The following is a 16,156-nucleotide window of genomic DNA, read 5'->3' as shown; positions in this document are numbered from 1 at the left end:
GAGATGAGGAAAATGAAGCTCAGAGAGGTAAAGTAAATTGCTTAGTGTCCTGCAGCAGAACTGTGATTCAGAATTAACAGACTAATACCAAGAGTAGTTATGAAGTGACCATGTTATATGTGACAGTGATGGATGTCTGATGAATTTTACATGATATAGAGATGAATGAGTCCCTAGCTTCAGGGACTGTCCTCTTTCATTCCTTCTTTTCACATATTTCTTTTAGATACTGGAACTATAAGCCCAAAGACTATCTGGCCTGCAATACTTTAGGCACACTGTTCCTGCCCCCCCCCCCCAACTGCTCCTTTAATTGGTGAAGGACTTCTTGAGTACTAACATAAAGGATAATATCTATAGGGACTTGTGAGCCACACAAGCAAATTTAGAAATTATGACTTCTAGGGGGTTTGTTCTTAATTGTTTTTAAACTAAGATGCACCCCTGGGAGTGCAGAGGGTCATGAGAAAATTTATTGAATGAAAGTTAACCACTGCCAAACTCATATGATTGAAAGTTGACCATTCTCATGTTTAGAATATGCTTTAGGCACCTGCAATTGAAACTAAAAAGTCTGAATTTAAAAAGGAAAAGGAAAAATCCATTAAATAATTCCTGAAAATCAGAGATTCTCAGGACTCTGAAGACAGTATTCCCAATTTAGGCAGTTCTATCCCCACTGGAGATCTTAGAATCTCGGGGTTAGAAGTGACCTTGAAGGTCACCCATTTTACACTCCTCCCCACCATGCAGGAATTTTCTATAAAGCCTCCTCAACAGGTGGCCAACCCCCTACATCCGCCTGAATGCTCCCACAGAAAGGGAGTCCAGTCCTTTGTTGGACCGCCCTAATTGTTCTTCCTGATGTTGGCGATGGGTCCTGAAAACAAAAACAAAAACAAAAAACTCAGCAACAATTGTCCAGTTTGACAAACCTCTTGCCTGTGAATCATGGGGATATTTTCATGGTGCAGCTTTAAAGTACTTAGGAATGTGTAGGGTTAAAAAAAAAATCACCATCAGCTGACGGGTATTCCTGCACGCTCCCTTCCAAATACCGATACCCACTCTCACACTAGCCTGCCAAGATTCCACTTAGCAGCTGGTCCCCAGTTACATCTCTTCAGTTGACTTCCCAAGCAAGGCTCCCAGAGGCTTACACAAATGATGATGCATGCACAGAAATATTTGTTAATGACCATGGGTTTGAGAAGGTGTTAGTCATGGCTAGCATCTTACCCTTTCCAGAAGAATAGAGAGGCTGTTGCAGCCCTGTGTTTTCTTCTGCCTCTGGCCGATTGCTTGCTCTTAGCTAACCCACTAACCCTTGGGAGTCCGTGTGCAGCAGTGTGCTGATGTAAGCTGCATCGGGGCTGAAATGGGAGCTCCCGCTATGGCACTGGTTCAAGTAGCTAATCTAAAGAGAAAGTATTTTGGGGAAGACATCTTGGTTGCACCCCTCACTGCATCTTGACTAATTGCTTCCAACTCCGGGGGCTTCCAGGGACAGTCTCATTGTTCTCTCTCGCCAAGGGTCAGCCGTGTTAACCATTTGTTAATTTCTCCTGAACAGATCAAGCAAAAGTAGATAATCTGCCAGAAGAATTAGTACGTAGTGCTGAAGATGGTAAATATCTTTACGTATTTGCATGTCTGTCTGGGGCGGTTTGGGCAGTCACCGGGACGCAGCTGTTGGATAAATAGAAGAACGTCATTTGCCACTATGTGATGAATGGTGCCTAAGTTATTATAAAATGGTTCTGACTCGGTGCATTTAATACTAACTATTTGTATTCTCAAGGCTTCTGCTGGTGATACCTTTGTGAGGATCTCATCAGAGACCCTTGGCAAGCGAGGGTTTCTATAAATAGGAAATTGTATTTCTATTGGTATGAGCTGATTTTTGCTACTCTGACTTGCAAAACTCCTTGCGAGGGCAGGAAGCATCGGGTGGGTTCCTGGGTTAAGTTATTCCTGTATTGGATTCGCACATCTCAGCATTTGGATCTCTCTGGCATAGCTGGTAAAGCTTTAACTTCAAAGGAAAGAGTCCCAGAACCAGAGTCAGGAACCTCCTTGGGTAATTTAAATAGCTAAATATAGACTGAGGTAAAATTTAACTGGTTCTGAATATCCAGGAGCCAGAGATTTTGAACTTTGTCAATGGATTATTACTGGGTTCAGTTATAAAATACATAGGGTAATAGTGCCTTTGGGGGGAAGGGATGGAAATGAGTCTGATCTTTATATTTTATAGCTCAGCATTTATGCAAATGTATAGTTTACATTTGTATACTAGAATTGTGTTTTCTAAATTGCCTTTACTATAATAAAAAAAAATGTGTATTAACTGAGTTTTCCATATAAAATGCAGCATCAGAGCTCCTCAAAGGTCATTCCTTACTTTTATGTCATAGTTTTATCTTTTTCATTTCATGTTTACAACAACTTCATGGAAGTAGGCGGGGCGGGGATTTTCATGGTCCTTTACTGATAAGAAAAGCTCAGAGAAATTAGGTGCCTTTCTAAGATCCTATAGCTGGTTGGTCAGTGGAGGGAGGTGGCAGCTAGAATCTCGGCTTCATTGCTCCTAGTGCAGTGCTCTTTGCATTTCCCAAGCTATGTGTGGCTCAGTGAATTAGAGGAAAGATGCTAAGCATCTCCTGTGCTGGATGTTGGATTTTTAGTTGAACAGGAGACCCTAAAGCGGCTAATGAAGAGTTACTCTGGGGATCAGATGAAAGCAAGCTAAAAACCCATCAGATGTATTCTTCAGTCTCTGTTGTGAAACTGACATTTGAGCTTTACTTTCATGTCTCTTTAATCCTTCTGTTAAAATGGTATTTATTCTCAATGTTGCTCTTCTGAGTAGATCAAAAAGCAGATCAGGAACCAGATACAAATGAATGCATACAAGGAAGTGAGTAGCAGGATCTTTCTCACAAATGACTAAATGTTGCCACTTTACATGGTGTTAAATATACTGAAATAACTAACACTATTAATAACACAGTATTTATTATTGGTACTAAACTCTTGCAGCTTATAAAACTATTTCATTCTGGCAAGCGTTTTATTAAAAACATTTTACTGCTGTCAGTGTTGAAAGATTAATTCACGGTTCCACTGAGGAAGAGTTATGTACTTAAACAATTTTTATGTAGACACACACACACACACACATATGTGTGTGTGTATTTTATATATAAATATATACATGTATGTTATTGCTGAGTATTATACTTTTGTACATCTCTCTGCTCTTTGAGTCTTGGCTTAGAATGAAGTTGGCACCTTGTCTTATCACTTGACTTTTATGTTGCAGTATATGGTCTTGAGTATTGGATCTCTTGTGGCCTTTACACAAGACTGTAGACATGACACAATTTATGAGTTATTTAGACATAAGAAAGAATTGTACTTTTACAAGTATGTGGTATGGTTGTATATGCCTCTCTCCATATCTATGGAAGCAAATTTTATTATGTCCAGGGTTTAAGCTCAAACTGGACTCAGTATATATTCAATATATAAAGCAAGTGAACATCTGAGTTTTAAGAAGTAAGTGTATACTTGTGGTGGCTAATGTCCATCAGCTAATTAATATCCACCACGAATCAAAAGTAATGATTATTTACTCTTTTCTGTTCAATCTTAAGATTGAGGTACTTAACTCTGACTACTGTCTCAAGGACAAATAGCACATTTAAAGGGAGTTGATGGGCCTTGCAAAGGATGCAGATAATGCGTGTGTGTCTTCTAAGCTTCTCGCTTTCAGTCAGTTTCATAATGCTAGGTGCTGGAGGTATGAAGACAATGATACACATGTCTGCCCTCAGGAGTCTACAAGATTTTTATTGACAGTTTGCCAACAGTCTGGATGTGCTAATAAGTCTTAATGAGAACAGCAGCTAACTGAAGGAGCCATTCGATAGAGAAACAAAGTGCTGATGCTAGAAGGCAGTGACATCTAGTCTGAAATCTGAAACTTTGCTCATAAGGTCATGCCAGAGAGGAAGGTGTTGAGCTCTGGCACATGACCTGGCAAAAGGACACTCCAGGCTTCAGATCTTAGTGTGTGTTCTCTGTCCAGCTGCTGCAGAGGAAACAAAACTCCTGCCCCTTGGGGTTGTTGGGTAAAGAGATTTCTCCAGTTGCTTTTGAACTGGCAGATACTTAGGTATGGTCATCTTGTTTTATCTTGTTACATTTTGTTCAACAGTTAGCGGAGGAGTGAAAACAGTAACATGGACATATACGCCAATGTACCTGTGTCTTCATTCATGACCCAGCTTAGGTCAAGCCACGAAGGCTAGTCATGTGCTGAATTCTGGATGTATTGATTTCTCTCTTATTTTATATTATCCAAGATGACTTTAATGTCTGGGCTGAGACTATTGCTTTTCTCCAGTGAAGACTGTATTCTTACCAAAAAACAAAATGAAATACATGATCAAAACATAAATAACTGAAGCCTAATAAATGTAAAACTGACTACATTTGAGGAGCAGATGTAGATTTTGCAAATAATGGGAAGCAGTATTACATAAGTTTTGTGTACTCATTGGGCTGTACTGTGCCCTCACGGGACCTAGTCTTACACCACTTCAGTGTAAGTCACCTGAATATGCACACATACATATTATTGTTTAATGGGAAGCAATTGAAAAAGGTATCATTTCATGAGTCACCGTAAAATGTGTTTCGATACATTTGTGAGCCAAAGGCTAGGTGAGAACTATGTGAATAAGAAAATATTTAATATATATAGTTCAGTTTTCAGTTTTCCTTCATTAGATTTCTTTTAACCAAACATGAATTTAGCTAATGCTTAGGGCTGAATTTGAGGCTTTTGAGTTATATATAGAAATATAATTTGATTTTTTATCTATTTTCCTGGTATCCTTTGACTGCTAAAACCAAGTCAGTATATTCCAGCACATGGAATAGGTAATTTAAGGATTATCAGACAATATTTACTTTTTTAGCAAATAATTATATAGAGAGTATACTATGTGCCAGGCACTATTCTAAGGGCCTTGAAACATGTTAACTCATATAATATGCAAGCTCTGATTCACTGTAAGAAAAGCTTAGACACTAATTCTTTCTTTCTTTCTTTCTTTCTTTTTTTTAGTTTATTTTTTGAGAGAGCACGCATGAGAGAGAAGGGGCCAGGAAGAGAGAGAGGGAGAGAGAGAGAGACAGAAAGAGAGAGAGGGAGAGACAGGTAGAATCCCAAGCAGACTCTTCACTGTCAGAATGGAGTCCATCGTGGGGGCTTGAACTCACAAACTTCAAGATCATGACCTGAGCCAAAATTAAGAATTGGATGCTTAACCACCTGAGCCACCCAGGTGCCCCAGACACTAATTCTTAAAGAAGGAAATAGGTTTCTAACTAGAATTACACAAATGAGGAATAAAATTCATCATCTCATTGTGACTTCCACGTATATACTTACTGTATCAAAGGGTATCTAAATTAAGGTGTCTAATAAGTCTAAACAATTTGTTTAAAAAAATAGTTTGGAATCATAGTCTTTCATAATTCTGAGTGAGAAACACTATCAGAGAAGTGATCCTCATAATCACTGAACAAACAAGCCTTCTCTTAGATGCTCAGTAGCCAGGACACTTTTATGATTGAGTTGTGTACGGAGATCCTTGCTGTCCAATGAAATAGTTTTTCAGCCTGCAGCATGTTTTAAAAATACATCTCAAGGAGATGAACCAATAAATCACACATCGTGTGGTTCAAATCTCTGATGTGAAAAATAAGTAAAACTGATTCACAATGTCTCTATGTTTTAATAAATATAATCAACTCCAGCTCCAGATTAATAAAAATGAACAGTTTTTAAATTAATTCTTATTTTCAATTGGTTCATCTCCTTACTAGTTCTCTCTATATAATTTATGAAAACTGCATGTTGCTTATCTTAGGATCCTGTGCATGTGAACTACTGTGCCTTTAACCTTTTTATAAAAATTTCTCATTCATAGATGAAAGAAAAGTGTGTTTTCAACTTATGCTTTATGTTTGTCCAAAATTGTAAGGATAATTTTGAATGGAAATGCTGCTGTTTAGTTTCCACAGTGCCTTCACAACCTGATAATCAGTTTTCCCACCCTGACAAACTCAAAAGGATGAGCAAGTCCGTTCCAGCATTTCTCCAAGATGAGGCAAGTTTGTCTTTTGTAATTTCAGAAAAATGGAACCAAATCGGTGAGTTTGTTCTGCCAAGGTTGGTGTGTTTTTATTCAGCTGTGGCAGAGACCAAAGAGGTCAGCAGGACTGACCCATGAACTTTCCTGTCAATAAAGGTAGTGTTGTTGATCCTGGAACGAGGCATGGCATGTCTCATTTGACTCAAACGGCAACTCATTTTGGTGGTGAAGTCAAATTGCGTTGATTTTGGAATATGACTTTTGTTTCAAAGTGGGTACAAAATAAGAAACCCCTACAGAAATATGTTGGTGTGAAATAACCACTCTTTAGTTTACAGTAGAGTTGATTTGTGAAAGCTTAGTCTGGGTAGCATGACTAGCTTGAAAGCATTTGGTAAAGTAATAGAGTGACAATTATACAGCAGACTTTAAGGATATCTCCTGGGCATAGACAATTTGTGTACATTATCTCATTTATTCCTCCAACAAGCCTAGAAGGCGGGCACCATCATTATCCCCAGACTTTACAGGTCAGGAAACACCATGAGAGGTAAATAACATCACTCATCTAGAAAAGGGTTGAACTAGGACTGGAGCCCAGATCCGATTATCATGGTTAGCCATTATGCCTAGTGCCTCAGGTCAGAACAGGACTATTATCTGCTATTCCCTGAATACTTTGTAAATACCAGGCACTTAATATTCATTCTGATATCTAACTGTCACTAACTAAATGTGGTAGGTACATAAAACAGGAAAGTGCCTGAGATGTTAAATAACTTTCCCCAAATCCAACAGCTGCTAAAAAGTAGACCTAGGACTTTAACTTAGGTCCTTTGACTTAGTTAAGATTCCATGTTCTGGGTTGGGGGATGGGTTAAAGAGGTGAGAGGGATTAAGGAGTGCACATGTCACGATGAGCACTGGGTGTTGTATGGAATTATTGAATCACTATATTGTACACCTGAAACTAATATAACACTGTAAGTTAACTAGAATTAAAATAAAAACTTAAAATTCCCCCCCCCCCAAAAAAAATAAAAGATTCTATGTTCTTGCAGCCAGGTAGTTAGGAGCTTGGAGTCAGACACTCCTACTTCTGGCTGTGCTACAAATTTGCTGTGTGACTATGGGCAAGTTTCTTACTTTCCCTGTGTCTGGGAAACCTGATTAGGTTGTGAGGAGTCAGTGAGATAATGGAGGGAAAACACAGGGCATCGTGCCTGACACATAGTGAATACCCAGTAAACATGAACTGTTACTATTTTCAGTTCGGGTCTGATTTTTGATGGTAAAATTAAAAGCTTTATCCTCAAGCATTCTCTTTTTTTTTTTTTTAATTTTTTTTTCAACGTTTATTTATTTTTTGGGACAGAGAGAGACAGAGCATGAACGGGGGAGGGGCAGAGAGAGAGGGAGACATAGAATCGGAAACAGGCTCCAGGCTCTGAGCCATCAGCCCAGAGCCCGACGCGGGGCTCGAACTCACGGACCGCGAGATCGTGACCTGGCTGAAGTCGGACGCTTAACCGACTGCGCCACCCAGGCGCCCCTCAAGCATTCTCTTAGTAGATGAAATATGAGGAAAGTTCTAGACAGCATATAAATTACATATCTCTTGCCTGACCTCCTGGCCTTCCCTTTGTCTATTCTTGGGCCTTAGATGAACTGTATCTGCAAATATTCACCCCTGCTTATGCATAACAGCCCACATTATAGTTCCTTTGAAAAGAATCACTCATTCTTTGAAACTAAATCATTAGTTGGAAGCCACTGGTAGGCACCTCATGGAGTTCCTGTGGTTTTATACCTTTGTAAACAGGCTTTGGTCTTGGTTGGTCATATGAATAAGCTATATAATAACTGAAGAGGCAAGTGATACCAGTTCTGGTTTTTCATTCTCCTCCTTCACTTTTAATGTGCTGCCTCACAGCTCCACACAAAGGAGAGTCCAAGTCATTTGAGTTTGTGCATCAGAGATGCCAAATTAAGCTGTATAATTTTGTCTTTCAAAGCACATGGGTCAGACTAAATGTTAAAGGAAGTGGACATGAAACCAGGCCTTGTGCCTTTGTCCATTATCCCTTTGAGGCTTAGTTTAACATCAGTCACATTTGTTGAGTACATGCTATGTGAAAATTGGTGTTCCAGGTCAACAAGACAGGATCCCATCTTTCATGAATTCACTAGTGACCTGATATACTAGGTAGACCATAGTGCATGATATAATAGAGGGAAATGGACTGTAAGCATGTGGGGAGAGGGTGTGACAACAGAGACATTTAAAGGGTATGGTGTTTTGTTGTTGTTGTTTTTAAATCCTTGAGGGAGGATATTTTTCTTATCCATATAAGTCATAAATTTTGTTTTTCTTTAACTCCTTAACTCTGCATTTGAATTGGCATCTGTTATATTGATACATAATTGCATGGCCCCAGAGTATGTTGGCATGAACTAACTACTCCATACAGATGTTTCCCTAACTCCACTGAACTGCTCCATAAACTCTCTAACCCCAAAAGGAACACATTCTGAATCATGAATTTTTAAAGGTACTGTCTGATAAACTTTAGCTCTGAATATAATAAAATTTATTATTGCCACTTTTTTTTTCTTGACCCAGGTAAATATTTCCTGGGACATATTTAAAATAACACTTTAAAAAATTGTTAAAATCTAATGTGGGTAGAATTTAATACATGTTAATAAATGTAATTTAATATATACTTCCCTATAGCAATAAAAAGATAAGCACAATAGCACTATGAAAATACATGAGGTGGTTTAGAATTCTTAAATATGTATATATATAAGTTCTAGTTGAAACAGATCAAACTAGCATTTATTTTTCTAGTTTAATAGTGTCTCAAGTAAAAGATTTGAATTTTAGGGAAGACAGGCTATGTTAATAATGAGGAATTATGCACGACATTTTATGTTTTGATAGTAAGTCTTAGACCTTTTATTGTGTGGGTAAAGTTAACTTCTCATATCTATCAGTAAAGTTCCCCACGTAACCTAAATACATATACTAAGACAGTAACAAGAAAGCTCACAGTAATGCTGCCTTCTGTAGCACTATGGGCCCACCTTGTAGGTGAAAAAAAAAAAATCACTTTGTTATTTTGGTAGCAAAGCACTGCTCTCCTCCTTAGGTGAGGTCCAAGATAGACCACCCATTTCATCCTAAATCCCATTCCCTGGTGATTAGCACGAGTGTCTTTTGACCTTCAGAAATGTTGACAGATCCCTGGGATACCAAGATACCATATTTTTCTAAATTGAGATTCTGATCTTCACTCATCCTGAATTTAAATTTTGTGTATATTATATGATGTTTTGTAGAGTGATGACAGAGAAACAGATACAGCATCAGAAAGCAGTTACCAGATCAGCAGACACAAGAAGAGCCCAAGCTCTTTAACCAATCTTAGCAGCTCCTCTGGCATGACGTCCCTGTCTTCTGTATGTAAACAAAGGCTCCGTGTTAATATCTCTCTGCTTCTGTGAACCTTGCTCTGCCGTGCTCCTTCTTACTATAAAATGGCTCCCATTGTATTCCCAGATTCCAAGGGCACTAGCTTTTTCTCTAACCCACAATTAGCTTCTGGCTAGCTAAATCTTTGTTTTTCTTTTTTTAAGCATAAAAAGAGTTCACATCCATTATAAATGAATATGTTTTTTGGGATGTAAGTGCTTTAGAAATAAGCCTAAATTACCAACAAGATGAACCACTGCATTTTTCTCTGCAACAAATGGGGTAACTATTGTTAAGTTCTGCTTATATTAGATATGTTTTATATTCTCTTTGCAGGTTTAGAATTGTATCTCTCTTTTAGCAAACCTGATGAATAAAGGTACTGATTCACATAAAAGAATAGGATTTCTTTGCCTTACAGAAGGATTTAGAACAGGGTTTTAAAAGGAAATCTACTTAAGTGTATTCAGGTTGGCTTTAGAAAATTTGACCCTACCTAGAACTTCTTTCATAAAGTGAGATCAGTCATTGTGCATGTAGTATGTGTGTAGAAATATATATATGTAAATATATCCACATACACTTACCAAATAGTTCTCTGATATACATAAACATGCACATATCTCACCAGGTATGCTAATCAAATGATAAAACTGTACTTAAATTCTTACTAGCCTCCCATTTCTCAAACTTTAAAAAAAAAATCTGTTTAAATTGAATTTCTGCTGATAACAATCAAATGTTTGGCCTTGGGAAGGCTTTCAACTGCCTTCATCAATCATCCATTCTCTACCCTTCCTGACCTCTAAAGGCGTATGGCCCAGTAAGCATTTTCCTAGATTTAGTGGATGAGTAACATAGTAAAATTCCTTTTTAGTGCCTTGGAAATTTGATAGAGCAATGTGTCACTGTGATTTGTGTGCCTGGGGTTTCTCACATCCTCTTTCTTTAATGTCTTAAATACTAAGCATGCCTAAAAATGGAACTTTGAATGCCCCCCACCATAAAAATCCCCCTGCTTTGAAATGAGCCAGTATCTAAATAACTTTGCATTTCACTTTTCATCTGTATCTTTTAGAGGCATTTTTTTTTTTTTACACACTAGTTGTGCCATATATTACGTCAGGTTGTCTGTGTTGGCCTGTCTTTATGCCATATTTTATTAATTGCCTTAAGTGCAAACTAGAGAAATAATGGCAAGCAAAGATTATATTCATGATCCTTGTATTGGATTTGTGAAAGAGATAGAAACAAACACTGTGTGTTTCGGATGCTTTCAGGTGAGCGGCAGTGTGATGAGTGTTTACAGTGGAGACTTTGGCAATCTGGAAGTGAAAGGAAATATTCAGTTTGCAATCGACTATGTGGACTCATTGAAGGAGTTGCATGTCTTTGTGGCCCAGTGTAAAGACTTAGCAGCAGCAGATGTTAAAAAACAGCGCTCAGACCCGTAAGTACAATTTGAAGTAACTGTTTTCTCTTAGTTATTCGTAATCTTGCAGAAACTGGCCAAGAAAGAAAGAAATTGAAGGGAGGGTATGTGTGTGACTGCATCAAAAAGAAATGTTTGACAAGAACAGTTTGGGGAAAGTGCTGTTTTATTTACTTTATAAATTCATATGCCAAAGTTATTAAACTATAAAAATGTCAGAGAAGCACAAAATATTTCAAGTTGGAAGGGACCTTTGAGGCCATCTTGTCCCATTCATTCTTTTAACAGATAAGGAAATTAAGGCCAGAAAAGATAAGTGACCTATTTACATAAATTCAGAGAGTCAGCAGCAAAACTGGGAATAAGGGCTTAAACCCTAATCTGTTCCCATGACTCTCAAACTTCTCTAAAGTTAGGGGCATGTAGGGGCATACTTCAGAATGTTCAGTGGTGCAGGAACAGTTAAGATTCTAGACTGAGGTAGATTCTAAATTTAACTTCTATTTTACAGAAGAACTTTAGGGGGAATTACCAACTCGTCTTTTAAAGATTTTTTTTTTTTCAACGTTTATTTATTTTTGGGACAGAGAGAGACAGAGCATGAACGGGGGAGGGGCAGAGAGAGAGGGAGACACAGAATCGGAAACAGGCTCCAGGCTCTGAGCCATCAGCCCAGAGCCTGACGCGGGGCTCGAACTCCCGGACCGCGAGATCGTGACCTGGCTGAAGTCGGACGCTTAACCGACTGCGCCACCCAGGCGCCCCCCAGCTCGTCTTTTAAATCAGAGGCTTAATTGATATTTCAGTTTATTTGCAAAAATTGAGTACATTCCTCACTTATCCTTATGCAGAAGTCAGATTCTTAATTATTTTGCTGGTATAAGCCTAATCCTTCATGCTTTTATTATAAAAACAATTGGGGCCAGTATACTTTTTTCCCCCATTGAATGTGGCTTGATTAGGTTGGTGCTAAGAGTAATTTTTGTTTTCAAAAGGCAGTAACAAAACTTTTTTAAAAATTCTGTAAGCACCAGTCTTTTCTTAATTGGAAACAAGCCAGTAAAATTAAGCACTACATTAGAGGTCTGTCCCCCACCACCCTCCATATCAGATACGGCCAAAGAAAAAAGGAGTTCAGGAAATATCCTTTAAAAATTTTTAAAACAATTATGAAATGATCAATTCTGCTGCAATGTGTTTAAACGTTTAAGTATAAAAGACATTAGTGAGAACATTCATTTACTTATCACTTTTCTGAGTGTCATGAATTATTTCTGTCAATTACCAATGCATTTTTCAAAGTAGAGATAGAAACATGACTTTTATTTTCTCTGACCTTCTTGTCTTTCCACTTCTCTTTTTAGATATGTAAAGGCCTATCTGTTACCAGACAAGGGCAAAATGGGCAAGAAGAAAACACTTGTAGTGAAGAAGACCTTGAATCCTGTGTATAATGAGATACTGCGGGTATCTATGAACTCTCTGTCTAGGAAAATCCTAAATAATGATGTGTCACTGTGATTATGTGTAAATAGCCATGTTGTCTAAAATTTTTTTAATGTGTGTTTATTTTTGAGAGAGAGGGACAAAGAGACAGAGTGTGAGCAGGGGAGGGGCAGAGAGAGCGGGAGACATAGAATCCGAAGCAGGCTCCAGGCTCTCAGCTGTCAGCACAGGGTCCAACTCAGGACTCCAACTCACTGAGATCATGACCTGATCCAAAGTCCAACGCTTAACCAACTGAGCCACCCAGGTGCCCCTAAATAGCCACGTCTTCTTGGGTAGTATCTCTACAAGTGAAGTCAGTCACGGGGAGAGAAAAAGGGAAGGAATAAACATTTTCTGACAAACTGCCTTGCATGAGACCATACACCTTGAATGTTGTTTGCGTTCTGTCATGCATTCTCTACATAGGCCACCAGGAGGATACTGCCTGCACCTCACAGATGAAGCAGGTGAAGCTTAGAGAAACAAAGGAAATTGCTCAAAGACACACAGCTGACAGAATTGAGCATCGTAAAAATGATTTACCACGAGCATAATTCTGATCATGTTATTTCTCTGCTTAAAATCTTTTAGGATTCCCATTACCCTTAGCGGCAAGTCCATCCTTCTTAACACGTCACCAGTCCCTCCACAACCCAGGCTCCAGCCTCCTCTTTTCAATTTCAGTCTTTGTTCAGGTCACCCTGATTCCTTTCTGTTCTTTGGAGGAACTGACTACATTTTCTCACACTGCTGGACTTCCTGTTCCATCTGGCCAGAGGGCTCTTTCCCACATTCTATCCCCAACTACCTCCTACAGCCTTAAATGCCTCTTCCTATGAGAGGCTGTCCTTAACCCATCAGGCCACCTTGCGGTCTGCTAGCCTCAGTCACCTTGTTCTATATTAGGCTTTGTTAACACTCAGCACTTGAACTACTAGCCTCATTGTCTGCTTTCCCATTAAACTGTGAGTTCCAGGAGGGCAAGGTCCAACTCTGTGCCATTTATCAACTGTGTGCGTTTGGGCAAATGACTGAACCTGTCTGTGCTTCATATCTGCCAAAGGGAGACAATAAGAGTACCTACCTACTTCAGTAGGTGTGAACATTAAAAGAATTAATATATGCAAAGTGATTAGTATGTATTAAACACATGTTGACTCAATACAGTGTATGAATAGGTACTCAAAAAATGTTTATTGGAAGGATAGATGGGTAGACAGATGAATAGAAAGTATACCTGCCTCAAATACCCATATTTCCCCCAACCCCAGACTGTATAATGTTGTCTTAGTCATGATAATTTGAAACTGGAAACAGAAGAAGTGTCATTCATTCCCTTTTTCTGAAAGGCTGTCCAACTATTTGATTATCCTCTGAGGAAAGAAGCAGAATTAAATTAATTTTCACTCATCCATGGGTCAATTTTTTACAGATTTTCGGTAGCCAGTTTTTAATTACAGTTTGACTGTGATATACCTCCATACCCTAGCTGTTTCTGGGTCAACTACTTCAACCCTATACTCAGGAAAAGCCACCTAATTTAAATGGTAAATTCAGAGAAAGACCAGCCTGCTACAACCAAAATGGACATTCAAGTAGTACATCATAAAACCAAATAGAGATTATTTTTAGGTCAGAAGTACTATTATCCCTCCCATGATTATATACAATCTAGGATTGATTGCATCTTAGATGAAAAACTGTTAGGATGCCAGATATTTTCCACTTAACCATATGAATCAGGAAAAAGGAATTTAATTGAAAAGTACCTTGTCATTGCAGGATATCTATAGTGGGAGACGTTGTGTGTAAATGGGGGCAAGTGGTATATAGGAATTTTCTGTACTTTCTGTTCAGTTTTGCTATAAATCTACGACTGCTCTAAAAAATAGAGTCTATTAGAAAAAAAATACCTTGTCCTTAGGTAGAAAACAGACCACAGGATTAAACTTCATTAGCATTTTGAGACTGAATTGGACTTATGTTATATCTAGTTTGAACAAAAAAACATCCAGTAAAAAATGAATAATTGGCTTTCGTTTTTATAAAGCTATTACTGGCTATGATATTTGAACTGTGGTTTGCTTTTCCAGAAGCAGAAAGAAAATCAGCTTTTGTGAAAGATGGATTTAGCTCTTTGAAACAAGACACTTAGAATAAGATGACTTTGCAATATCTTTGAGACTTGAAACCTAGCAGATGAGAAAACCTGATCTGTACAGATGACTTTTCTCTTTATCTCTGTGTCATAACTTTGGCATAAAATAATATTATTCACCACTTTAATTTCCTTCTTTGATCTGCAGTATAAAGTCGAAAAGCAAATCTTAAAAACACAAAAGCTGAACCTGTCCGTTTGGCATCGAGATACATTTAAGCGCAATAGTTTTCTAGGGGAAGTGGAACTTGACTTGGAAACTTGGGACTGGGACAACAAACAGAATAAACAACTGAAGTGGTACCCTCTGAAACGAAAGGTAAGTTCTGACGTTTTTGGTTTGTTGGTTGGTTTGGTGCCTGGCATGTAGGAGAAAGCTACTATAAACTGCATTTTAATTAATAATGGTTATCCCTTGTTTGGGATCATTATATCTTTCACTCTGTCCAATATGTCTCTTATGCGCTTTTAATGTATTTTCTGTTCTTTTTTTTTTTTTCTCCTCTCCAGAATTCAGGCTGGCTACTTTCTGCTAACTTGTCTTTCCATTCAAATAATTTTCTTATCTGCTATGTCTAAAACACCCATCTTACAGGTTCTCAATTGTTATATTTTTCAGATTTATATTTTCATTCGATTTTTCACAGACCACTTCTCTCCTAAAATTCTCTATCTTAACATTATCCTCATGAACATATTAATCAAAGTTATTTAAAATATATATCTGAAAACCCAATATCCTAAACATTTGTATGTCTCTTTTATCTAATTTTTTATCTTAGTTTGGTCATTTGGTCCTTTGTCTTGGTATGCCTGTTCATTTTTTATTGTAAGCTAGACATTGTATATGAGAGTTCTAGGGATACTTTGAGAGGATTTACTTTCGTTTCTGACACACAGAGTGGGGACAGAACACTTTAATCTGAGAACAAACTGACTAGAAGCTGGGTTTCAGTTTTCATGTGGTCTCATGTAGTTTTTGTTTGCTCAAATTCCTAGCCTATGGCCCTTCAGGGATTCCAAGTGAAAGCCTAGGGAAGTAGTTATCAGATTTTAGCATGCACCCCATTCACGTGAAGTACTTATTATAATACAGATTTCCGGGCCCTATTGCCAGGGTTTCTGATTTAGTAACATCTGGGCCCAAGTTTCTAGCCATGGCTGGTTGCTGATACAGCATCTTGCCTGGGGACCATACTTTGACAACCACTGATCTAGAGTATGTCTAAGGCTATTCCTTTCTATTATGCTCTAGTTTGGCACTACTTAAAAATCAGCTGATGCCTCAAAGTGAAAAGCAACAAATGTCAGACTCAAAGATGTTCTCCATTTGAGTCGTGATAATAATTCATTAATTCCTTCAAATAAATTTGTTTAATCCAGTTTTTTTTTATTGTTCCCAGTGTGAGGGTTGGTATGATCTCAGCTGG

The 16,156-nt window shown here is 38.1% G+C and overlaps 1 protein-coding gene across 9 annotated transcripts in view; it reads left to right on the top strand.

Moving 5' to 3' along the window:
* The window catches only part of SYTL2 (synaptotagmin like 2), a 144,007-nt gene extending 128,623 nt beyond the window's left edge, over positions 1-15,384 (top strand). For 5 of the 9 annotated variants that reach the window (XM_040489520.1, XM_040489522.1, XM_040489521.1 and 2 more), the window contains 7 exons: positions 1,574-1,627; positions 2,873-2,920; positions 6,091-6,185; positions 9,516-9,635; positions 10,929-11,098; positions 12,445-12,547; positions 14,875-15,384. In XM_040489520.1, coding sequence (XP_040345454.1) covers positions 1,574-1,627; positions 2,873-2,920; positions 6,091-6,185; positions 9,516-9,635; positions 10,929-11,098; positions 12,445-12,547; positions 14,875-15,096 — 812 coding nt within the window. In that variant the 3' untranslated portion in view covers positions 15,097-15,384. The remainder of the gene's footprint in view (positions 1-1,573; positions 1,628-2,872; positions 2,921-6,090; positions 6,186-9,515; positions 9,636-10,928; positions 11,099-12,444; positions 12,548-14,874) is intronic. The other 4 variants (XM_040489526.1, XM_040489528.1, XM_040489525.1 and 1 more) reach the window with 4 other exon arrangements.
* Positions 15,385-16,156: the final 772 nt, after the last annotated feature.

Source organism: Herpailurus yagouaroundi, unplaced genomic scaffold (genome assembly GCF_014898765.1).
Source record: "Herpailurus yagouaroundi ecotype Mexico unplaced genomic scaffold, PumYag 180, whole genome shotgun sequence".
NCBI lineage: Eukaryota > Metazoa > Chordata > Mammalia > Carnivora > Felidae > Herpailurus > Herpailurus yagouaroundi.
The sequence above is the reverse complement of the archived record's forward strand: the minus strand, read 5'-3'. Positions and strand labels throughout refer to the sequence as shown.